At 43.2% G+C, this 25,055-nt stretch overlaps 1 protein-coding gene across 1 annotated transcript in view; it reads right to left on the bottom strand.

Moving 5' to 3' along the window:
* Positions 1-25,055, bottom strand: part of dscaml1 (Down syndrome cell adhesion molecule like 1) — a 786,587-nt gene that overhangs the window by 310,738 nt on the left and 450,794 nt on the right. Inside the window, exons 5-7 of the mRNA XM_063038255.1 lie at positions 16,283-16,561; positions 5,422-5,697; positions 2,267-2,563 (exon numbers count right to left, since the gene is read on the bottom strand). Coding sequence (XP_062894325.1) covers positions 2,267-2,563; positions 5,422-5,697; positions 16,283-16,561 — 852 coding nt within the window. The remainder of the gene's footprint in view (positions 1-2,266; positions 2,564-5,421; positions 5,698-16,282; positions 16,562-25,055) is intronic.

Genomic DNA, 25,055 nt, shown 5'->3' with positions numbered 1-25,055 from the left:
ATTTGTCAAATGTGATTAGAAAAAAAAACAACTTAAGCTAACACAGAACATTGAAGGTTTTTCTCCGTTTCTCCAGCACCTGCCATACTACAAGATAACTCAGACTCTCTCTGTAAGAATTCCTAGGAGGATTGGGGAAAAAACACAAAACCTTCAGAAATGACTTATTTTACTGATTAAATCTCAGAGAGAATGCTATATTGTGGGTGCTCCCATGGGCCTGTGATAGGTGTCATTAAAATATCTGCTTTCAGCCGCAGTTCATGAGTGTTCTGCAAAGCTTCGAGGCTTACTGACACTTGTCTCATTGTCTTGTTCACTGGGGCTGATCGCAAACAAAGGAGTTTGTTCTAGGCCTGGCCCTAATGACACAGGATTTACATGACTGAGGGAGTAGCGCAAAGCACCACACTTCCTAACCATGGGGGAGAGTGGGGGATAATTTCCTTCTTGGCAGGAACGGGATGAGGTCAGTGAAGTCCTTGGCAGCAAAAGATTCAGATTTTAACTTGCTCCAGTAAGCCAACAACTGAAGCTGATGGACAACAGAATGAAATTGGAGGAAAACAAGCCATTGGTTTTCATAGAGTCATAGATTCATAGGTGCTGTACTGTAGCAAAACATCAAATTTAACGACATGTCAGTGATAATTTCTGTTCCATAAATGCTTGTGGTGAATGCAATATCATAATTGCAACTGCAGAATAATACTCAAGTCCGGATTCATTCTTAAAACCATTCTTTTTGGAGCCTAAATAGCATCTCTGGAGGTATGCCTGAGTTCATAGTAACAAGCTGTGGGTTCCCACTGTCCCATGGGTAAAGTAACGAGGGTGAATAGAGACCATGAGCAGGAGCAATTTCTCAGGTCAGTCAAATATTTGCTGCTCCAACTTAAGAAAGATTTTCACAAGAACATAAAGGTCTAGTAATTCAAGGTAAATAATAGACTAATTTTAGCAACGCAGATTTCAAACAGAGTCCTGCTGTGTCAGATACTGGGCCCTGCTTTTGCTTCCAACTGTACTCAAGGTGGAGGAGGACTGAAGCTTGTTATTGTTAAAGTGATGGAAATCTGACTCTACAGTTTAGGCATAAATGGAGATGTGATGCAGAATGTCAGAGAAGTGGAATAGACTACGTCTGGCCTTGGATTATATCAGTCCAAAGATTGGGATCTGTGTCATTGCTAACACGACAATGATTACAGACATCTTATACACACTACATCTACTCCATCTGCCCATCACCTACACCCACCACCCACCGTTCCATCTGCCCAGCATCCCTTCCTTCTCCCTTCCTCTCTTCAATTTCTTTTCTTCTCAGATTCCACAATCAGCAGCCCTTTGTTGTCTCCCAGCATCTGTCACTATCTCCACTCTTGAAAGCGGAGGTTGCTAGGTTCTTGATTAGTAAGTATATCAGAGGTCATGGGAGAAAGGAGGAGGGGTTGACAGGGATAATAAATAAGCCATGACAGAATGGCAGGTCAGACCAGATGGGCAGAATAGCCTAATTCTGCTCCAATGTCTTATGGTCTTAATAGAGGTGACTTGGCAGACAAGAGGTAGAGATTGAATGGACAGGCAAGGACTTTTTCCCAGGGTGGAATTGGCTAATATGAGAGGACATAATTTTAGATCATTGGATGAAAGGGAAGGGTGTTCAATTTCTCTCCAATAGATGCTGCCTGACCTGTTGAGCTCCCCCGTAGCTCAGTTTTTCACATCCAAATATATTCCTGTCATTATTATTCTCCCCCATTTCTTTGTAAGCCTCCACATTATTCACCCCTTGCCCCAAGGTACCCCAACATGCAACTATCTCTTAACAAGGGACACTGGTCTCTGATCATGATCCTGGTATACCATTTGGGTAGCATGAATCTACCCAAACCAAATGGGGTCTTTCTGTGTCATCAAAGGTGCAATGCATCTGCAGAGCGTACCACTCAAGGGAACAAAACCCACACAGTTGCCTGTCTCTGATAGGTGCATGATCAGATACCAGTGTGCATGGTTCAGTGTGTTGGTTGGTACAGAGGGCTTGGATAGAAAGGACAAGGTGGAAAGAATGGCAGAGCTCAGAAAGAAAGAGGGAGATAATATGCAACTATTAATGATGGGAATATGACTTTTGCAAAAAGGATCCAGCTTGGTGAGGACAAGGCTGTAAATGTGCATTGGAATAAAACATAAGGTTAACACAATGGACTTAACAAAAGAAGTTATTCCTATCTGATATTGAAAAGTAGACAGGCACCTCTTACGTTTATTCGCGCTTGGTACTCGGCGCTGCCGACCAGGTTCCTTGCGGTACAGCGGTAAACCCCTCCGTCTTTGATCTGTGGGCTCGTGATGTTCATATGGCTGACGGTGGTGCCATCTGTCATGGTGTACTGGTTGGTCCGGTGCCCACTGTCTCTGAGGATCAACTCATCGTCTAACGTCCAGGATAGGGTGGGAGGAGGGGCACCCTTCGCCGCACACATCAGAGAAAACTGCTCACCCGGATTGACCACCTTCTCGCTGAAGGACGAGATAATCCGAGGCGTACCATCTGGGAATGGTAAGAGAGAGAGTTAGTAGAGAAAGAATTAATTCAGGGATCATGAGTGAATCTGCCCACCTCACTACCAAGGTAGCAATTTGTTTTAATGGAATATATTCAATGTCCAGTCACCAACACCAAGCTTCTCAACGGAAATAAACAAAAACTTAATTTACGTTCATCATGATTAAGAGAAATCAAAATTTATTTCACAACATAAAGTCCTGGGAAGGAGACACTTTAACATATCCCTAGTGGGATATGGTTAATAAAACAAAGAGCCAATCCAAATACAAAAAACTCTGTTGATGCTAGAAATCCAAAGCAAGAAACTCAAAATGCTGGAGGAAATCAGCAGGTAAGCGAGCATCTATGGAAATGAACAAACAGTCAATTTTTTGGACTTTTCTTCAGGGAACGAAGGGGGAAGATACATGAATAAAAAGGAGGGGGGAGGGGAAAGAGGCTAGCCGGAGGTGATAGGTGAAGCCAGGTGGGTGGGAAAGATAAAGGGCTGGAGAATGGAATCTGATAAGAGAGGAGAGCGGACCATAGGTGAAAGGGAAGGAGGAGGTGATAGGCAGTTGAGAAAAGGTAAGAGGCCAGGGTGGGGAACAGAAGAGGAGGGGAGGGGGATGATTTATTCAAAGGAGAAAATGATATTCATGCCATCAAGTTGGAGACTACCCAGATGGAACATAAGATGTTGCTCCTCCACCTTGAGGGTGGCCTCATCAGGGCACAAGAGGAGGTCGTAGACTGACATGTCAGAATGGAAATTGGAATTAAAGTGTTTGGCCAACAGGAAGTTCTGTTTTTGGTGGATGAAGCGGAGGTGCTCAATGAAGCGGTCCCCCAGTTTACGATGATTCTCATCAATGTAGAGGAGGCCACATTGGGAGCCCCATAGATAATGGACGACCTCAGTAGATTCACAAGTGAAGTATTGGCTCACCAGGAAGGACTGTTTAGGGCCCTGAATGCAGGAGAGGAAGGAGGTGTATGGGCAAGTGTAGCACTTAGGCTGCTTGCAGGGATAAGTACTGGAAGGGAGATTAGTAGGGAAGGATGAATGGACAAGGGAATCACAGAGGGAGTGATCCCTGTGGAAAGCAGAGGGGGGAGGAGGTAAACATATGTATAGTGGTGGGATCCCTTTGGAGGTGGCGGAAGTTGTGGAGGATGATGTGTTGGATGCAGAGGCTCATGGGATGGAAGGTAAGGACAAGAGGAACTCTGTCACTGTTAAGGTGACAGAAAGATGGTGTGAGCATGATATCTGGGAAGTGGAGGAGAAATCCAAAACTCCTCCTCCTGGGGCCACTAAAGAATGAAGTGAATTCATCCTCTTGTTCTTCATGATGCCCTGTTCTCCACGATGCCCTGTTCTCCACCTGTTTTCCACAGCCTCTGTCACATCACCCATCCACACTCCACTAGCTTCAGCCCCTTGTTCACTCTCTTTTGGTAAAATAACATTAAGATCCCAACAACATCATCAACGACTGCATAGCAAAAGAGGCGAGCAGAATCTTGAATAATACACCTAAAACGGCGACTCTTTTGCTTGCATCTTCGGAAACAGCCCTATTTCTACTTTTAATGTCTCTTTTTTTCCTTTTCAGGGTTCTTTTGAAGACCCTGACCTGGAGTTTCATGCTGACTTCAGTTCTTTGCGGGAATGGGACCTGCTCTCGCGGTCTCACAACTGGCTGCTTTTTGATATGCCAAGGACGTGGCCTGGAAGTCTAACGCACCTTCAGGGTGCTGGATTTTCGTGACTCTGAAGGTGGGTGGACTCGGGGTCCGTGCCACCGCCTGGTGCGTCGAGGGAGACGGAAGATCGAAAGCAGTGAGCTGGCTGTGTATCCAGAGACCCGAGTTCTTTGCGCACAGAGCTCGGAAAAAGCGACGCAACAGACCTTTAACACCATAAATCAGCGAGTTGTTTTGTTATGTCTTCCCACTTGCTGTGAAACTGGGGACAACTCTTTTTCCCTTATTAGGGAGAGAGACAGAGCCAGTGGTATGTCGAATTACCGGGTGAACGAGTAGTCTTTGGGGTACTGCAAGTCTGTGTCTTTACTGCTGCTTTGCTACACACTTGAGTGCTTGCCAGGGGTGCTGGTGCTTTTTTGCTGGTGGGGGAGGGGGGTTGTTGCTTTGCTGCTGCTTATGTGTGGGAGGGGAGCTGGGGGGGGCTTTGGGGTTCTAACATTTAACCGTCATTCATTCTTTGTGACACTCCTCTGTTGTTCGTGGATGGTTGTGAAGAAAAAGAATTACCGGATGTATATTGTATACATTTCTCGGACATTAAATGCATTAAATGTACCTATTGAAACCTATTGAAATGCTGGAGGAACTCAGTAAGTCAGACAGCAATCTACTGTACGAAGATGAATAAACAGTCCTTCAAATGGACTGGAAAGTAAAGGGGCAGAAAGCAGAATAAGAAGGTGGAGGGAGGGGAAGAAATACAAAGATGGCCTGTGATAAGTGAGACCAGGTGAGGGAAAGGTGGCGAAGTGGGTATGAAATAAGAGCAAGAAGCTGGGAGGTGATAGACGGAAAAGATAAAAGGCTGAACAAAAAGGAGTCTGATAGGAGAGGACAGTGGACCATGGAAGAAAGGAAAGGAGGAAAGACACAAGAGAGGTGTTAGGCAGGGGAGGAGAAGGGTTGAGAGGGGAGCCAGAATGGTGGAAAAACTACCAGAAATTAGAAAAATTGATGTTCATGCCATCAGTTGGATATGAGGTGTTGCTCCTCTAACATGAGTGAGGCCTCATTGTGACAGTTGAGGAGGTCATGAACCGACACGTTGGAATGGAAATGGGAAGTTGATTGAAATTGGTGGCACTCACCTTCCAAGACAATTATGGAAAAGTCCTGTGCAGTCTGGGATTTCCTGGAGGCAAAGCACTGGTAGGCCCCTGAGTGACTCTTCTGCGCAGATGTGATAAGGAGGGTTTCATTGTTGATTCCTCGGATGGAAATGTAACTGTCAGGAACAACAAGCTCAGTGTCCCGGTACCACCTGATGACATACTCAGGGGAGCCCATCACACTGCACGAGAGGATGACTGTGCTGCCGATCCCAGTTTTCAGCTTTTTTGGAGTCACGGTTACTCTCAGTGGATCTGCAAAGGTGACATGGAAAGAAGAGGAGAAAATCGCCACAGTGAGAGGAGACAGTAAAATGCAAATAGATAGGTTCAGCACGAATCCCCCACATTGATCATCTTTGAAAGTGTAGACTGAATGCCATAGAGTCATAGAACACTACAGCACAGAAACAGGCCCTTTGGCCCAACAAGTCCATGCCAAACTCTTATTCTGCCTAGTCTCATATACTTTAGCCCTCCATACCCTCCTATCAATTTGCCTACCCCAAACTCTCTTAAATGTTGAAATTGAATTTGCATCTACCACTTCCGCTGGCAGCTCATTCCACACTCTGACCATGTTCAGAAGGTCTGTATGATGCAAGCCCAATATCTGGCAATGGATGGATTTTACTGCATCTTCTCTTATCCTCGAAGTTTTGCAAGTAAAGGCAGGTAATTAGTGCAGCCAATGTGAACATATCGTCACAATCACGAGGAAATCTGCAGATTCTGGAATTTCAAGCAACACACATAAAAGTTGCTGGTGAACGCAGCAGGCCAGGCAGCATCTCGAGGAAGAGGTACAGTCGATGTTTCGGGCTGAGACCCTTCGTTAGTCCTGACGAAGGGGCTCGGCCCGAAACATCGACTGTACCTCTTCCTAGAAATGCTGCCTGGCCTGCTGCGTGAACATATCAAGCTGTCACAATTGACAAATGGGATGAATCACAGTAAATCTTTTGTCACTGTTCATTGTGGTGAGAGGGATGCTGGCCAAGACATTGGGGAGAACTGCTCCTAAAATAAATGCATAGAAATTTTTTAGATCAACCTGGATATGTAGGTAACTTAATGTCTTATTTGGAAGATGGTGCATACTCAGGCACTGAAGCATCAGTCCAGATTCTACATTTAGGTCCTGGAGTAGACCTGATCCCAACTCAGAGGGGGATGGGACCCTTGACTGGGTCAAGAAAGTACTTGCAGTCACCACTAAGAGGGTTTTACTGTTGAATCCATTTTCACCATGGATTTAGGATACTGAGTTATACATGTTTTAGGATACTGAGTTATCAGTTATGGCAACTTAATGTGTAAAATTAAATAAAAGTAAAAATAATGAACATTTTTCGACAAGTGTCCATGAGATCTTCCAGCTTAATGAAGAGAAATATTTCCGACCCATTCCTTACCCCTCAAATATCTCCTTGGAAAAAGTTGTTTGGCACTACGAACAAAAAGAATCAGATCAAAATAAGAAGAACTCTTGGATTTAAAAGGGATGGTAATTATAGAAAACAAGCTTCTTTTAATACTAAACATTTATGAGCAATACATACAAAATGCTGGAGGAACTTTGCAAGTCAGGCAGCATCTATGAAGGGGAATAAACAGCTGACTCTGTCAACATCAGAGTTTGGACAGTTGACTACGGTAGGAATTGAACCCGATTCGTCTTTACCATAAAGCATTGTGCTAACCACTACGCTACCATGCTGCTGAGTGGTCCATGCAGTGGACGTTGAAGAGGCTCATGAAAGTGGAGTTTTCCTGACTGTACTAACGCTTGCTCAGCTGGAACTACTCATTGGACCCAAGGCCCAAAATATTTCCCAGGAGTCAGTCCTGCACAACATGAGCCACTGTTCCATTTTGCAATCATGTTCCTGCACAATGAACACTTTCTTGCCCTTATCTCCTGTCTGGTTATGCCATGGCACAAGGGCCATATTGCAATGAGGGAGGTCCACTGGAGGTCTCTTTATGTGAGAGTCCTCCCCCTTTGTACTGGGACCTATGGTGGAAAGCATTGCAGAGAGCAGTACTGTGTCACAGATTCTTGGTTTACCTTTCATTTCTGCTGCTGGGAGGAGATAGCATATCATGTATATATGGAGTGTGAGAAGTTACAGCCTCTATGTGAGTACCTGAAGGGGCTGCTCCCAAATTCTGGCTGCACTTCAATCCCACACTTCGGTCACCCGGTGTGGAAAGAGGTGGGTTAGTCAGGGGATCTCTTGGTCAGTTTGTACCTGGGACCTGGCCAAGTAGGCCATTCACAACTCTAGTTGGTGAGCAGCCTGAGCCTATTGCCTGCTGCTCTTTTGCAGCTACATCCATGCCCACATCTTCCCGGAGAAGGAATGCACGGCATCCACAGATACAATGGGGCATTTCCAGGATCAGTAGGTGCCACAAGGGCTCGAGTGTGTTTTGGATAGAGTTGACCATGTTATGAACTGAAACTGTAAATAGTTAAGTATTGTGATATCGTACTAATGTGATTTTGTAATTGCTGAATAGACCATCTTTGGAAAAGGAAAAGAGCACTCCATGATTTTCTGACACAAGCTTGCAATCAATAATCCCAGATGAAGTTAGGCTAATGAGGACATGGCACGTTAGCTACTTGTCCTGTGACAAATCAGAAAGCTTCCAGCCTGCTGCGGGAAGAGGGTCCATGGTAGTGATATGTCTTTGAAAGAGAAGGCCAAAGAGAAAGAGATAATAAAAGGTGTAAGACTGTATTTTCTGACTTGGAGTAGCTCTGTAATAGCGAGTATAGGTAATAAATTTCAAGCATCCAAATGAGCTATCAATTTCTCTGAATAGATAAATTAATTTCAGCCTGGATGAACTATAAAACATAGTGGAAAAAAGTCCTAGGGAACATACAGGAGGTCATTTGGCACAAAGGGACTGTTTTGGTATATCACAAAACTGTCTCCATTCAATTCATCTCAAATAGAAATGCATTACTATCAGGCAGTCAATGAATGTTTATGTTCTAGGTTATGTTCCATTATAGAGTCAGTGTCAATGAACAGCTTGTGGCAGAAGGTTGAGATCACAGCATCAGTCTCAGATGACTCCTGGACACACACCGATAGTAGATAACAATACCTTATCTGAGTCTCAACAAAAGAGATCCAAGTACTTGCCTTTCAGCATCAGCCTGAGTACCATTGACAATGGGCAACCAAGGTAAAACTGCACACTGTACCAATATCCACATGAATTGGTGGACACCCATCCCATACAAATGACCAAAATATCAACCCACCCTTTGAATGTAATTCTTTCAGACATGTGAGGTGAGCAGCTGACGACCAATTCCTTCTATTCACCTGGGGGTTGTAGGTATGAAAGAGTAGTAATTATTTTCCATTCCTATCCCCTCTACCTCCCCCGATTACATTTTGAACTGAACAGATTACAAGGTTACTTCACAGGGCCAGCCTATTGATTCAGAACCTCAAATAGACTGATCTCTTTCCCAAGAGGGTATTAGGGAACCTGAGGAGTCTTTAAGGCAATCCAGCACTAATACCAACGATTTCTTTTTAATTAATTCAACTGAAATTACAACCTAGCTGTTGTAATGGGATTTAAGTGTGTGGCTCTGGATTAGAAACCAAGACCATTGGATAGTGCAGCATTAATTTAACTTCCAGGTCACTGTAGTCCATAATGGAGCAATAAAGAATCTGCTGAAGATTGTTGCTCCAGATTTCAGTATTAGCAGTCTCTTGTGTCTCCATTGAAAATATAAAGGTTAGCTTTACTTGTCACATCAAAACATATAGTAAAATGTGTTGTTTGCGTTAATGACCAACACAATCTGAGGGTGTGCTGGGGCAGCGCAAAAGTGTTGCCACACTCCTGGTGCCAACGTAGCAAACTTACAACTTACTAACTCTAACCTGTACATCTCTGGTTATGACCCACGTGGTCATGAGGAGAATGTACAAACTCGTTGGTGGGAATTGAACAGGCTCGCTGGTGCTATAATATCATTCGATCACAGCTGATTTATTATCCCTCTCAAACCCATTCTCATGCCTTCTCCATGTAACCTTTGATACCCTGACTAATCAAGAGCCTGTCAACCACCACTTTAAATATACGCAATGACTTGGCCTCCACAGCCATCTGTGGCAATGAATTCCACAGATTCACCAACTTCTGGCTAAATAAATTCCACCACATCTCTGCTCTAAAGGGACGTCCTTCTATTCCAAGGCTGTTCCCTCTGGTCTTAGACTCCCCCGCTATAGGAAACAACTTCTCCATGTCCGCTCTATCTTGGTCTTTCAATATTCAATAGGTTTCATTGAGATTCCCCCCCATTCTTCTAAACTCCAGTGAGTACAGGCCCAGCACCATCAAACGCTCTTCATACGTTAACCGTTCCATTATGGGTTTCGGATACCAATTCACAACTTTAATTTGCTATTATGATACCCCATATGAAGTAGTTAGTACAATATTAATCTCTTCCATTATTATGCCAGCCCAGTTGTAACCATGGTGCCAGGGTGCAATGTCCACTTTCTCACGTGTCCAGAAGGCAGTGCAGTGGGTTTTCCATGTGAAGAGATCACACTGCAGTTGCACAGAGCATCACCTGATTTTGAAGCCTTGCCTTATGATTATCTGTTTGCTCAAGACTACTCACTGTGATGCTGGTGCCCTGGACTGACATCTGAGCAGTTGGGCATGTTTGTCAGCATGAAATATTAAGCAAGATTTTTTAAAAATTTATCTTATCTGTCTCACATTGCACTCTGCTCCACTGACTGGTTTTCCCAACTCTCCTGGTGGATCAGCAGAGTAAAGGTGGGAGGTTGACCTCTTAACCCCTGAAAGATGGAGAAGAGGAGTAAAGCAGTGTGTGAATGAAATCCCATCCAAACATACAAGTTCCCTTACTGATGTAACACCAAACCTGGAGCGTCCAAGTAAACTGGTCTGAGGGGACAATTACTATAATTTGTTAATGAGGTTGCATTTCTGATATCAAAGGACCGAGGATCAACTTTATCTGCTGCAGACATTAACATGTATTAGGAATTTGCTGTGGTGTGTTGGTCAGGGTGTGACATGCAACAAAAAACAACATTCAACAATTATAAAGAATAAAGATTGATATAAACAAAGTTAGCTTAAAGTATGGATATAGGATAAAATGTGTGTAAATATCAGCATGTATTTACAATGTAAACAACATTATAAAATGTGGTTTAAAGTGTTTACAGTACAGTGTAATGACAGAGGTAATAAGTAGAGGGGTGGGAGGGAAAACTCCCCTCCCCTAGCCAATAAATTTGTTGGTTAATCAGATTCCTCTGCTGGAAGAGGATGGCATCAGCGAACAACGCAACCAAGGACGATATCCTCTAGACGATTCACAAAACTACTTCTTTCCCTTCTTCTGTTGACTTCAAATGTGTTTCTGCTACTGTTGGAGCCTGTGATCTACATTTCGGTTGTGTGCTCCTGAGCTGATTGAGCAATCTGGCGCTTTTCTATCTCTGAGGGTGTTTTGTGAGGCTTGGAATGAAGTATTTTGTGAGGCTCCTCTTCTCCATCTTTCATGGGCTTGTGCCAACCACCACTTTATCATCAATTAAAGTGTCCAGGAAGGTGAAATCATCAAGGTGAGAACAGAAAGCACTGTCTATCGGCCTCTCACTTGCTGCTCCTGGAGGAAGGTGTCTGCGTATGACTGTCTCTTTCTCCTGCTCACTTGCTGCTCCTGGAGGAAGGTCCCTGTGTTTCAATGGTTGCTCTTTCTTTCACTTGATGCTATCAGAGGATGGACAAGGTTTAATCGATGCAGTTTGCAGATTGGTCTCTAGTTCACTTTATGATGTGTTTCTGGTCGCTCCTTTTTCTTTGTTGCCGTCTTGGCCAATTTTGATCGGGGTGGCCTCAGATAATGAATGACACAGTGCTAGATAGAACAAGAAGTGAGCTGAACTGTACACACAAAATACTCTGCAGATGCTGGGGTCAAAGCAACACTCACAACACGCTGGAGGAACTCTGCAGGTCGGGCAGCATCCGTGGAAACGATCAGTCAACGTTTCGGGCCGGAGCCCTTTGTCAGAACTGAAGAGGGAAGGGGCAGAGGCCCTATAAAGAAGGTGGGGGGAGAGTGGGAAGGAGAGGGCTGGTAGGTTCCAGGTGAAAGACCAGTAAGGGGAAAGATAAAGGGGTGGGGGTGGGGAAGCAGGGAGGGGACAGGCAAGAAAGGTGAAGAAGGAATAGGGGAAAATACAATGGGTAGTAGAAGGAGGTGGAACCATGAGGGAGGTGATAGGCAGCTGGGGGAGGGGGCAGAGTGAAATAGGGATGGGGGAAGGGAGGGGGGAGGGAATTACCGGAAGTTGGAGAATTCAACATTCCGACCAAGAGGCTGGAGACTACCTAGACGGTATATGAGATGTTGCTCCTCCAACCTGAGTTTAGCCTCATCATGGCAGTAGGAGAGGCCATGCACGGACATATCCGATGGGAATGTGAAACAGAGTTGAAGTGGGTGGCAACCGGGAGATCCGGTCTGTTGTGGTGGACAAAGCGGAGGTGCTTGACAAAGCAGTCCCCCAGTCTACGTCGGGTTTCACCGATATAGAGGAGGCCGCACCGGGAGCACCGGATGCAATAGGTGACCCCAACAGACTCACAAGTGAAGTATTGCCTCACCTGGATGGACTGTTTGGGGCCCTGAATGGTGGTGAGAGAGGAGATGTAGGGACAGGTGTAGCACTTACGCTTACAAGGATAAGTGCTGGGTGGGAGATCTGTGGGGAGGGACGTGTGGACCAGGGAGTCGCAGGGGGAACGATCCCTGCGGAAAGTGGAGAGGGGTGGAGAGGGAAAGATGTGCTTAGTGGTGGGACCCTGTTGAAGGTGGCAGAAGTTGCGGAGGATAATGTGCTGGATCCGGAGGCCAGTGGGGTGGTAGGTGAGGACAAGGGGAACTCTGTCTCTATTGTGGTGGTGGAAGGATGGGGTGAGGGCCGAAGTGCGGGAAATGGAGGAGATGCAGGTGAGGGCATCATTGATGATGGCAGAAGGGAAACCACAATCCATAAAGAAAGAGGACATTTGAGATGTCCTGGAACGGAAAGCCTCATCCTGGGAGCAGATGCAGCGGTGACGGAGGAACTGGGAATAGGGAATAGCATTTTTGCATGTGGAAGGGTGGGAAGAGGTATAGTCGAGGTAGTTATGAGAGTCAGTGGGCTTATCGAAGATGTCAGTGGGCAGTCTGTCTGCAGAGGTGGAGACCGAGAAATCGAGAAAGGGGAGAGAAGTGTCCGAGATGGACTGAGTGAATTTGAGGGCTGGGTAGAAGTTTGAAGTAAAGTCGATGAAATTGATGAGCTCAGCATGGGTGCAGGAAGCAGCACCAACGTAGTCATCGATGCAGCGAAGGAAAAGTTGGGGAGCAGTACCAGTATAGGTTTGGAGCATAGACTGTCCCACATAACCAACGAAGAGGTAGGCATAGCTGAGGCCCATGCGAGTGCCCATAGCTACACCCTTGGTCTGAAGAAAGTGGGAAGAGCCAAAAGGGAAGTTATTAAGTGTGAGTACCAGTTCCGCCAACCGGAGGAGGGTGGTGGTGGTGGGGAACTGGTGAGGTCTATTGTCCAGAAAGTAGCGGAGGGCTTTGAGGCCTTCTTGATGGGGAATGGAGATGTATAAAGATTGGACATCTATAGAGAAAATGAAGTGGTTGGGACCGGGGAACTGGAAGTTATTGAAGAGGTGGAGGGCATGGGATGTATCCTGGATGTAGGTGGGGAGGGACTGAACTATGGGTGACAAAATGGAGTCCAGGTAGGCAGATACAAATTTGGTGGGACAGGAGCAGGCAGAAACTATGGGTCTACTGGGACAGTCAGGCTTGTGGATCTTTGGGAGGAGGTAAAACCGAGCAGTGTGGGGTGTGGGAATTATGAGTTTTGTGGCTGAGGATGGAAGGTCTCCGGAGTTGATAAGGGCAGTGATGGTACGGGAGACAATGGTTTGATGTTTCCTGATGGGGTCCTGTTCCAGGGGTAAGTAAGAGGAGGTGTCAGAGAACTGCCGTTTGGCCTCAGTGGGGGGCGTATAGGGTGTCAGGGAGGGGTAGCACCTCTGGTGGGGGAACATGTCGCGTCCTTTTCAGGGCGGTTTGTCCACCTTTGGTCCCCACCTGGCACTCAGCTCTCACCTGTGGCTCCCCGTAGCTGTTTGCATGCGACAGCGGCCACACCCCAGGCAACGGCTTCGACAAGCCGGCTAAACCAGGTGAGGTTAGCCGACAGGTCTCAAACCCTCGGTGAGATAGGGAGTTGTCTATCCCAGCATGTGGAGACAGACTGGCGGATTGAGCGGACCAGACCAATGGAAGGTCCAACGGCCAAGAAGGCGGTTTCTGCAAGCGTCGTGGAACATGTAGAGCAGGACAAGACACAGAAGACGTCCTGGTCATCCACTGCGCCTAGTTCCATCTCCAGCCGTCTTGACTCTGTCTTGCCACTGGATCCAGATGGGAATTGGGAAGAGAGAGTGAGGCTGACGCTGTGCAATTCACCCCACTTAAATCCAAATCACAGGCTAGTCTTGACACCATCAAATGGTGTCGAGGTTCTCATCGACGTCGATGATGGACGAACACAAAAAAAAGTATCAATAATGATATTTAGTGCTCACTTCTTTGTCCTATACTGTAATATGTTAAATTTGCCCAGCATTGCTTATAAAGTTTTAATCAAGTTCCATAGATTGCATTGTGTCATTGTAGCTCCTCTCTGAGAGTTGTTACTGGTTAATATTCCGGGAACCGTTTAGTGACAGGTGATGCTGGATCACGCAGCACAGTCAGCACAGGAGCAGCTGAAATGCTGCCACAATTGGCAGAATCAAAAACAGGTTTGTCGTTGCTGACATTAGCTGTGAAATTTGTTGTTTTGTCGCAGCAGTACAGTGCAGGCAGAACAAATTACTCTAAGTTACAATAAAAAATAAAGGAATAGTGCAAAATAAGAATAGTAAGAAAGTGTTTGTGGGTTTATTGCCCAATCAGAAATCTGATGGCAGTGGGGAAGAAGCTGTTCCTAAAATATTGAGTGTGGGTCTTCAGACTCCTGTAGCTCACTTTTAACTCTCATGTAATGGGAAATCAAATAGTGTGGAATGTCTTCTGACTGATCTTTTCCCTACTTCCTTCACTGATGCCAAGTGAAAAATGATAATGAGCTCCTGCCATTTATTCCTAGGAATGCCCATTCCTCTCACCCCTGCTGTAAACACCCACATCTTAAGAGCCATGACCAAATACGCAAAACATGGGCACAAAGGCCAATCTTGGGTGTGCACCTTGGTCAGTATATTCCAGTTGGGCTGAAGGGCCTGTTTCTTTGCAGCAGTACTCTAAGATTCTTCCCTAGAGGACGAACACTTCCTTTTCATCTCTCCCTACAGATGCCTATTCTATGCTCTTGGTAACAACTGAAGGAATATTTGACTTGTCCCAACTTTGCTGCCTTCAAAGACCAAAACAGATGATTTGCACAAAAGTTGCTTTTCAAAGTATACCACACCATTAAAAAGAGAGACAGGGAGCAAAGAGGTGACAGTGGAGGGATGGCAAGTAAACATTAGATGAAAGAAACTGTTGGATTCAGGCCACCCAAACATCCGCCCTTCTCAGCATGATGCTAAGAGTGGAAGTGCGTCAGCCTCCTACAGCCAAGAAAGAAGCACTTCAAATGAATTAATTCCTCCACCGTCCCTTTGACTGTATAATATAATTGAAAGGGGCAAGGAGGAAACTACTATTTTCAATGGCTGAGGGAGGAGAGATTGTCAGAGAAGAAACAGATACTTTGAACAAAGACCTGTCGGGCCCCTTAGCCTAGAGTAGTCAACAGCAATGGCAAATAGTAGAATAGCAGGTTGTGAAAGTGATGTCATATAAAACACAGTCTTTTATTCAGAAAGGGGTTTAATAAAAACAACAGGGCATAGGTTTAGGAGCGGAGGTGAGAGATTTGAAAAGGACATCAGGGGTAGCTTCTTCATACAAAGGGTGGCATTTGGAATTTTCTGCCAGAAATAGTGATTGAGGTGAGCACATTAGGGAGAATGCAGGAGAATAGGATTGAGAAGGAAAATATATCAGCCATGATGAAGTGGCAGAGCAGATTCAATGGGCCAAATAGCCTAATTCTGCTCCTATGTCTTATGGTCATATTTTCAACATTAAAAAAGCCACCTAGGTAATTACATGGCTAGGAGAGGTTTAGAGGGCTATGGGCTAAAAGCAGGCAGATGGGGCTAACTCACTGGGCAATACAGTCAGCATGGATGAGTCGGGCCAAAAGGCCTGTTTCTATGCTATAAGACTCTATGACTCTAAGACTCTAAATGTTATACTCAACGGCATATCAGAAATTGACCTCAAGTTGTTGTTGTAGGGTAGTAGTAGAGATAATGAAAGAGAATGTAAACAAAGGATTTGACCACATGCTTACGAGGAGAGTCATTGCAGATCAATTGGTCGGCATTGTGTGGGTTAGTTATGAGGTTTTGTTGGGGGATGTGTATGGTCATAATCCCAACATCCAATGCAACACTGTTTTCCTTTTGAGGCAAGCAAAGCTTTCTTATCCAATGCAGTCACGACAAGGTGAAGTGAATCCTTTACTGGAATTTAAGAATTTCCGGTTTGAAGCTTCTCTTAAAACCTTGGCTTAAAAACTAAACTAGCATTTGTTCTAGCAAAAATCATTCACCTGTGACCTCAGTGCACACCAATAGGAACTCAGCATTGACTTACCTATCACTTTAATGATCCCAGTGACCTCTGCAGAGCCAAATGTATTTGTCACCTCACAGATATAAGTCCCACTGTCCTCCACACGCAAGGTGTTGATCGTCAGGCCTGTGATGCGTTTGGTCCATCTGCTATCTACTGGCAAGGGCCTGTTGTCTTTCAGCCAGCGGATTGTTGGGTTCGGGTAACCTGAAGCAATGCAAGGAAGCTCCATAGTTTTCCTGGTTTTAACTTCTCTGGACTGAAAACTGTCCAAGACTGTAGGCGCTGATTCCATAGGATCTGTGGAAGAAAACATGTGGAATGTTGAGCCCTGTCTCTGGAAATGAGTCTTGCACCATTTCACTCCCATTGCTCCTTGCAATGAGGGAAAGAGGAAAAGGATAGAGTGGAAAGTATGGAAGAGGAATGGCCAGTAAATGAGGAAAGGAAGGAGGGGAAGGGAGAAAAAGTCAGGGAAGAAAAGGAAATAAAGGGAGAAAAGGGAAGAGACAAGGGATAGAAAAATCTAGAAAGGGATAAATACAGAAATAAAGGAAGGAAACAGCAACAAGATTGACAAAATGACAATGAGAGGCAAATTCGAGATTCAGAGAGTAACAGAGCACGCAAACAGGCCTTTCAGCCCAACTTGTTCATACCAACAAAAATGCCCATCTAAGCTATCTCATATGACCATTATTAGCCTAAATGGTTGACAAATCAGTCATAGAAAACATCAGGATCTCTTTTCTCATTTCTATTTTGTTCATCCTTCTGCTTCCTGTGCTGATGGCTATTAATTCAATTCAAACCCCAAGTTTGTTTCCTTGATGAAGTATCCCATAGGGTGATACGTGCAACTAAACAGGTGTAGTGGCAGCAATTCAGAGTTAAAGAACCATTAACATCATGCTGCATCACCAACAGATAGAACATGATGTCTTCTCTCTCTGAGGGTCATAAATCTTTGGAACCCGCTTCATCAAAATGTAGTGGAAGCAGAGTCTTTGAACATTTGCTAACAAGGGTGGGAAAGGTTAACGATGGACAGATGGAATTTAACTCACAATCAGATCAGCTTTGATCTTATTAAATGATGGTGCAGGTTCTAGTGGACAACTGGTCTGTTCTTGCTTGTGATTCACATGTCTGTAAGAGTCCTAATTGCTCATGGATGGACTCATGAGGATTTCCTTTATCTGTTCCAATAAATAATTTAATCTCTGTGATTTTACTGACTTTTTAGTGATGAAAGGGTAATTCCATTTATTAGTACAATGTTAGATTCCAGAAACTTTGAATGAGCATGTTGCTCTTCCTAATTTGAGGTGGACTGGATCATATCTCTGACATTCAGATTGCCAGTCTCTATAGTTCTGCCATTCTCGTTTGTTTCAAAGCTGGTTTTGATTCAGTTAAAAGCAAATTATTTGAAAAAGAAGTTCAAAGTTTAAAGAAAGCAGAGAAAAGATTATATCAATATGCACATTAAGTGAAAGTTTTATCTGCACTTCTTTCAATTCCATTCGGAGCTCATGATGTGATCTCTGTGCTGGACAAACCAAACACAAATTCAGTGATTACTTTTGGAGATCATCTCCATTTAGCCTGTAGTGGAGACCCTGAACTTACTGATCATCTGTTCCTTTAATTTTATTTAACTTCCATTCTGAGCTCCAACAAGAGAAAATCTGCAGATGCTGGAAATCCAAGCAACACACACAAAATACTGGAGGAATTTAGCAAGCCAAGCAGCACCTATGAAAAAGTGTACAGTCGACATTTCGAGCTATGAGCCTTCAGCAGGACCGGAGAAAAGAAGATAAGGAGTAGGTTTAAAAGGTGGAGAGAAACAGAAGGTGATAGGTGAAACTGGGAGGGGGAGGGATGAAGTAAAGAGCTGGGAAGTTGATTGTGAAGGAGATACAGGGCTGGAGAAGGGGAAATCTAATAGGAGAGGGCAGAAGGCCATGAAAGAAAGAAAAGAGGGTGGGGAGCACCAGAGGGAAGAGCTGGGCAAGCAAACAGATAAGGTGAGAGAGGGAAAAGGGGATGGGGAATGGTGAAGAAGGGGGGCATTACCGGAAATTCAAGAAATCAATGTTCATGCCATCAGGTTGGAGGCTACCCAGATGGAATATAAGATGTTGTTCCTACAAGCTGAGTACTCACCGTGACAGTAGAGGGGCCATGGATTGACATATTGGAATGGGAATTGGAAGTGGTATTAAAATGGGGGGCCTCTGGGAGATCCCGCTTCTCCTAGCCGACGGAGCGTAGTTGTTCTGCAAAGCAGTCACCCAGTCATCGTCAGATCTCTTCCAGGTGAGGCAACACTTCACCTGTGAGCCTGGTGGGATCATATACTGTGTCTGGTGTTCCCAGTGTGGCCTCCTGTATATCGGTGAGACCCGACGTAAATTGGGAGATGGCTGGGGCTCTGTGTTGAATTCAACAAACTCAAATAACCAAGGCTCAAGAGATTCTGAAGATGCTGGAAATCTTGAACAACATACACAAAAAAATTGCTGGAGAAACTCAGTAGGTCAGACAGCATCAATGGAGGGAAATGAACAGTCATATTTTGGGCCTAGAACTGATGAAGCCCAAAACATCGACTATTCATTTCCCTCCATAGATGCTGCCTGACTTACTGAGTTCCTCCAAGACTTTTTTGTGTGTAGTTGAGATAACCCGCCTGTCCTGTTTGTGTCAGACCTATTTTTCCCTCTTCACAGATTTCCTGACTGTTTCCAGCATTTACTTTTGTTCTCATTCTCCTTTCTTTAACATTTCTGTCAAATAAATCAGCTACGATTATCAAACATTCATGGCCCTCTTTTTTGGGGGTAGCAGTACCTGTGTGTCACCTGGATTTTCCAGATCTCCATCCTATCTCAGACATTCCCTTTAGTCTCTTCACCCCTCCTCAATCTCTGCAATTTAAAACATACTTGTTTTCTCATGTTTCCAGTTCTGTTGAGAGGTCATTGACCTGAAACATTCACTCCGTTTCTCTTTGCATAGACCTGCTGATAATTTCCACTATGTTCTATGTTTAGGGCCGATTATAAAATTTTGCAATTAAGTTAAACAATGGCTGGCATAAAGAATCAAAGCATTCCAGAAGAAGCCATTCAGACAAACCACGAGTGTTGGTCCTTTGCACCAATCCAAGTGAACATGCTTCATATAAAGTACATCTTTCTCAATCATTCACATGATGCTGCCACCACAGGCAAGACCACGATTTTTGACCATGACCAATTTCTCCTGAACTGAGTGATTTGTTGAGCTATTTCAAAAGGCAGTGAAGAGTCAATCACATCAGAAATTATCTGATTTACTTTGATTCAAATAATTAAATTCCTCATCTGCAATCGTGAGATTTAAATCTGCATCTGAAATTGATAATGCAAGTCTATAAACCCTAGTTTGGTAGCTTAACCATGATGCTACACAGTAGAATTGAATGAATTGCAAACACAAATTCAACTTGGAGAGAATAACATGGTCACAAGATATTTTGCAGATGCTGGAAATCTAGAGCAACACACACAAAATGCTGGAGGAACTCAACTGGTCATGCAGCATCTATGGACATGAATAAACAGTCGATGTTTTGGGCTGAGACCCTTCATCAAGACTGGAAAGGAAAGGGGAAGGTGCCAGAGTAACAAGGTGGGAGGAGGGAAAGGAGGACAAGCTAGAAGGCGATAGGTGAAGCCAGTTGGTGGGGGAGAGGGAATGCACATAATGTTCATTACAGAGATATGGCTATAAGGTAGAAAGGGCTAGAGATTAAATGAGTCTCAATTGTAGCTTAAGGCTAATAAATCTTTGGTGTTACTAGAAGGTATAATGAGAGGTAAACAGGCAGTGAAAACTTCATGGCTTTAACTAATTAATAAAGGAGAATTCCAAACTAGTGTGAGTTGTGTTTAGGTCTATGGGTAGACTCAGATAAAATAAGGTTGGACAAGCACGTTTGCGTTAGTAAAGATGAAGACAATGCAGACTGCAGATGCTGAAATCTGGAACAAAAGAGAAAGCGAATGTTCAAAGAACTCAGCAGGTCAATCAGCATCTGTGGAGGCAAAAGCTGTACATCAACATTTCAGGTCGAGACCCTGTATCAGGACAATATGCTTAGGACTGTTTAAGGTGTTCAGCCCAAAAACATAAAGGCTTTCAGTAAGGAGTATGCATTGATCAATAGAGACTTGGACAGTCTTCTACACTTTGAATTTCAGTTTTGGTTAGTTGTTAATTTTATATTTAAAATGTATATATTAGTAAGCATAGGTATTAAGGATGTGGGGAAAAAATAGTTTTGATCTCATTGAATGGAAGAACAGGGTAGAGAGATTAAATATCCTAAATTTTGCACCCATGTTCCAATTAGCCCCATTATGCCATTCATGTCCTGAACCCTTGAATGCTATTTGTCTATGTATATGTATAATTTCTTTTTGAGTGTTATGACTGAAACTGCTTCCATCATCCTCTTCAGTGATCTATCCTGACCTCAGTTTATACTGCATGAAAATACTTGCCACATAGTTTGCCTCCTGAATTTTGGACAACAACCTTAAGTCTATATTTTTTAGATACCTATCCGCTTGTGGAGAGCTGTGACTGAGCATAAGTAAAATATACATTTTTAATTCAGATTGTGCTTTGAATATTAATTTTGTGGACTGGATTTTTATTACAGCAATAATCTTGCCAGTGTTATTCTCCTTAAGATTAGCGCTTGCTTCAGTGCTTGACTTTCACCTCAGGAAGAAATGTCCTTGTGTTACTAGATCTATGTAAATAGCATCATCTTGTAGGACGTACATTGGAAAATCATTATGTTACATCAGCATGAAGAGAAAGAACTCTGTTCTTTTCCATCCACTCCAACTATTGGACAGAATAAGACTGGCCGGCAAGTGTGTAATTCTTCTCAGGTGAACTAATGTGCAAGTTAGAAGACATTCCACACCATTTCATTTCCCAGTACATGAGAGTTAATAATGAGGTCCAGGAGCCTGAAGACACACACTCAACGTTTCAGGAACAGCTTCTTCCTCTCTGGCATCAGGTTTCTGAACGAACAATGAAAACTACCTCACTTTTTGCCCTTTTTTTGCAATACTTAAACATATAATACATATATATATATTCCTTATTGCAACTTATAGTAATTTTTATCTGAAATATTGTATTTGAAACCAGAAACTTATTATATAACTGGTTACATTGAGATATAGTCCTTGTATTGTATGAGTATAGTTTAACACTTGATCTCCCTGTGCAGACAGTGAGATCCATGAGAAGTGAAAAGAAAAAAAAGACAGACAAAGAGACTATCTAAATGAATTTGGAAACTTGGATGAAGAGGGATCTAAGGATTAAGGGAGTTCTAACTTGGCTGCACAAGATATAGTCATCTTTTTAGCCCTTACTTTAACACACCACACATGTGATCCAGGGATAACTGCTAAAGCTTCATCTATCAGGAGAAGCAGAGGGATCATAGACTAAATCTGTGTGGTATATTCAAGAAAATATAATACTGTTGAATCAATTATCATTGCTGTAGGATTTAGTCTCCTGCTCAAATTCACCCACCCTGCCCCCACCTCCTATTGTATCATTAGAAAATGTCCCGTTTGGAGAAACAGTAAGTTCCTTCACCCCTATGAAGCCACATTCAAGTTTCCCTTTTTATTGCATGAACACTCTAGAAATAATATATCACTACTTGGATCCATTCCAATTAAAGAACATTTCTGTCACATTGAATCAGAACCAGAATCAGGTTTAATATCACTGGCATATAGAAACATAGAAAGCCTACAGCACAATACAGGCCCTTCAGCCCACAAAGTTGTGCCGAACATGTCCCTACCTTAGAAATTACTAAGCTTACCCATAGCCCTCTATTTTTATAAGCTCCATGTACCTATCCAAAAGTCTCTTAAAAGACCCTATCGTATCCACCTCCACCACTGTTGCCGGCAGCCCATTCCACGCACTCACCACTCTCTGAGTAAAAACTTACCCTTGACATCTCCTCTGCACCTACTCCCAAGCACCTTAATCCTGTGCCATTTCAGCCCTGGGAAAAAGACTCTGACTATCCACACAATCAACGCCTCTCATCAACTTATACACCTCTATCAGGTCATCTCTCATCCTCCATCGCTCCAAGGAGAAAAGGCCGAGTTCACTCAACCTGTTTTCTTGAAATTTGTTGTTTTGAGGCAGCAGTACTGCACAAATACATAAAAATAATAAAAACTATACATTACAATAAGAATATATCTATGTATATCCATATTTATCTATCTACATATAGATAGATAAAAAAGTGAGGTAGTGTAAATGGGTTTATTGCCCATTCAGAAAACTGATGATGCAGTGGAAGCAGTTGTGTCTAAAATGTTGAGTGTGTGTCTTCAAGCTCCTGTACTTCCTCTCCAATGGTAGCGCTGAGAAGAGCTACAATTTTAAATTTATCATTTTAAATACGTCTTTAAGCATAGGAATATTTTTAACAGTCTTGGGTATAATTATCACTTCCTCCCACCCTACCACTGCCAACAACAACTCTATAAAATTAATCTTGAATATGTTCATTTCAGAACACCCAAGGAAATCCACTATCACATTTAAAGCAAGTGACTTTGAGGGGAAGCTGATGGAGGGAGCAATAGAGGTAATGAGGTTGATGGTGTTGGATGAAAAAGGTGAGAGGTAGGTATATGGAGCATGGACCAGTTGAACAAGTTGCCTGCTGCAAATAACTTGTAACTTTGTGAAACTCTGAGCAAAATGTCGCATAAAGATAAAAGTTTAGTTTCATAACTCTGAATATAATTCAGCAAATTAGACAGTTAGAAAGTTCTGCCGTCATTAATCCAATCAATAAGTAATTATTGAATTATTTATGAACTTTCGATTTGGAAATGATTTGACTTTGTGGTCCTTGGTCTGAATCGAGCTACGATCTCACTCATCAATGTACCCAGGATGTATGAAGGTTGATTTGCTCTGGTTCTTTCACTCTCCGATACCACTGAAAGGACTTTCAAAGTTGTAGGTATTTCCTTCTGACACCAATGGAGTGGTTGTTGGCCTATTAATTCTATGCTGGTTCTCCACAGTACATCTATCATTCTCATTCACCCAACTATATTCTCGTAATGCATTTTTACACACAAGTCACCTCTTATTCCTCTTCATATAATTCATCACAGCCCCTAATTCGCTTGCCACCCAACCACACAGGGGCAATTACAGTGGCCAAGTAGATGGATGCGGGTTCGCTTTCAATGTTTAAGAGAAATTTGGATAGGTGCGTGGGCAGGTGGGGTATGGAGGGCTATGGTCCTGGTGTGGGTCAATGGGACTAGGCAGGGACTAGATGTGTTGAAGGGCCTATTTCTGTAAGGTAGTGTTCTATAACTCCACATCTTTGGGATGTGGGGAGAAACATAAACACCCAGGGAAACTCCCAGGGAGGATATGCAAACTCTACACAGGCAGCAATTTGGATCAAGGTTGAACTTGAGTTACTGGAGCTCTGTACACAGCAGTACTAACTACCCAATCCTGCAGTGTGAAACAGTTAAACTGGCTGGCATTTAAGTCTTGCTCAGCTGATGTTCTGTGCTGGTCAGGACACATAGCAGGCTGTTCAGCCTATTCAGTCTATTCTTGTTGATCTGTGTCCTAGCTATTCCTCATGTACTCATATATTTGGATTTGGTAATGGTACAGTGGTTAATAAGTTAATAATCAGAGACCTATATACCAATCCAGAGATATGAGTTTGATTCTCAGCATGGAAGCTATGAAATTTAAGTTCTGTTAAAAATAATCAAAGAATTGAAAGAAAGTAAAAATTCTTAAAAGTGCTTACTATGAAATGGCTGTAAAAGTCCATATGATTCACCCCTTCGAAGGAGGAATTCTGCTGCTTTTATCTGGTTGTAAATCTAGAGCTGAAGTGATGTGACCATTAAATTCCCCCTGGAACGGCCCAGCCACTCAATTGCAAAATAGTCGCTATATTTACAAAAATCCATCAACTTCAAATTTAGAATTAACCTGGAATTAATGATCCTGTGCTTATAAAACTATTCTGTTCACATTGATACTTATCCTAACCTTGTTCAATAAAAATCTGACTTTTACTTTCCAATCTGATCCCATGTCTTAGATTTTAAAGTCACCCAAAATACGTTTTCTCCTCATAACTTTATTGTTGGATTCTAAGTACCACTTGATAGTCCCACACTATAAGACCAATATACTGTATCCTTCCTAGAATAGGGTACCTAGAAATACATACATTCTTCAGGCTTGGTTTAAGTAAAGTCTTTTACATCTGTAGTTTCTAATCCCTTGTATTCCAGTCTTCAGATAGAAAGGCTACAAGTTTTCTGTTTTTATAAACAAATATTTAAAAGCCACTTTTACAATTATTTTCAAATATTTCAATATATTAGTGGGGACATGGTTTGGATTGGATATATTCCTGGAATATCTATCACATGCTCCTTCTCCTCACTCCACTGGCCTCACACAGTCAAAAGTCAACATTTCTTCCTACTTTTGCTGACAACCACCAGCACAATGCCTCAGGATGGAAACTCGTTATACACGCTAAATTGATCAGAATCAAGTATCAGAACCAAAGTTCTACATGCATACATTGACACATAGAAGAGAAGCTGAAATCCTATGTTTTTCCCCCAGTGTTGATTTAAGAACATAAGAAACAAGCAAGAGTAGGTCA

This window comes from Mobula hypostoma, chromosome X2 (genome assembly GCF_963921235.1).
Source record: "Mobula hypostoma chromosome X2, sMobHyp1.1, whole genome shotgun sequence".
NCBI classification, from domain to species: Eukaryota; Metazoa; Chordata; class Chondrichthyes; order Myliobatiformes; family Myliobatidae; genus Mobula; species Mobula hypostoma.
Note: the sequence above shows the minus strand (reverse complement) of the source record. Positions and strands in the feature narration are given on the sequence as shown.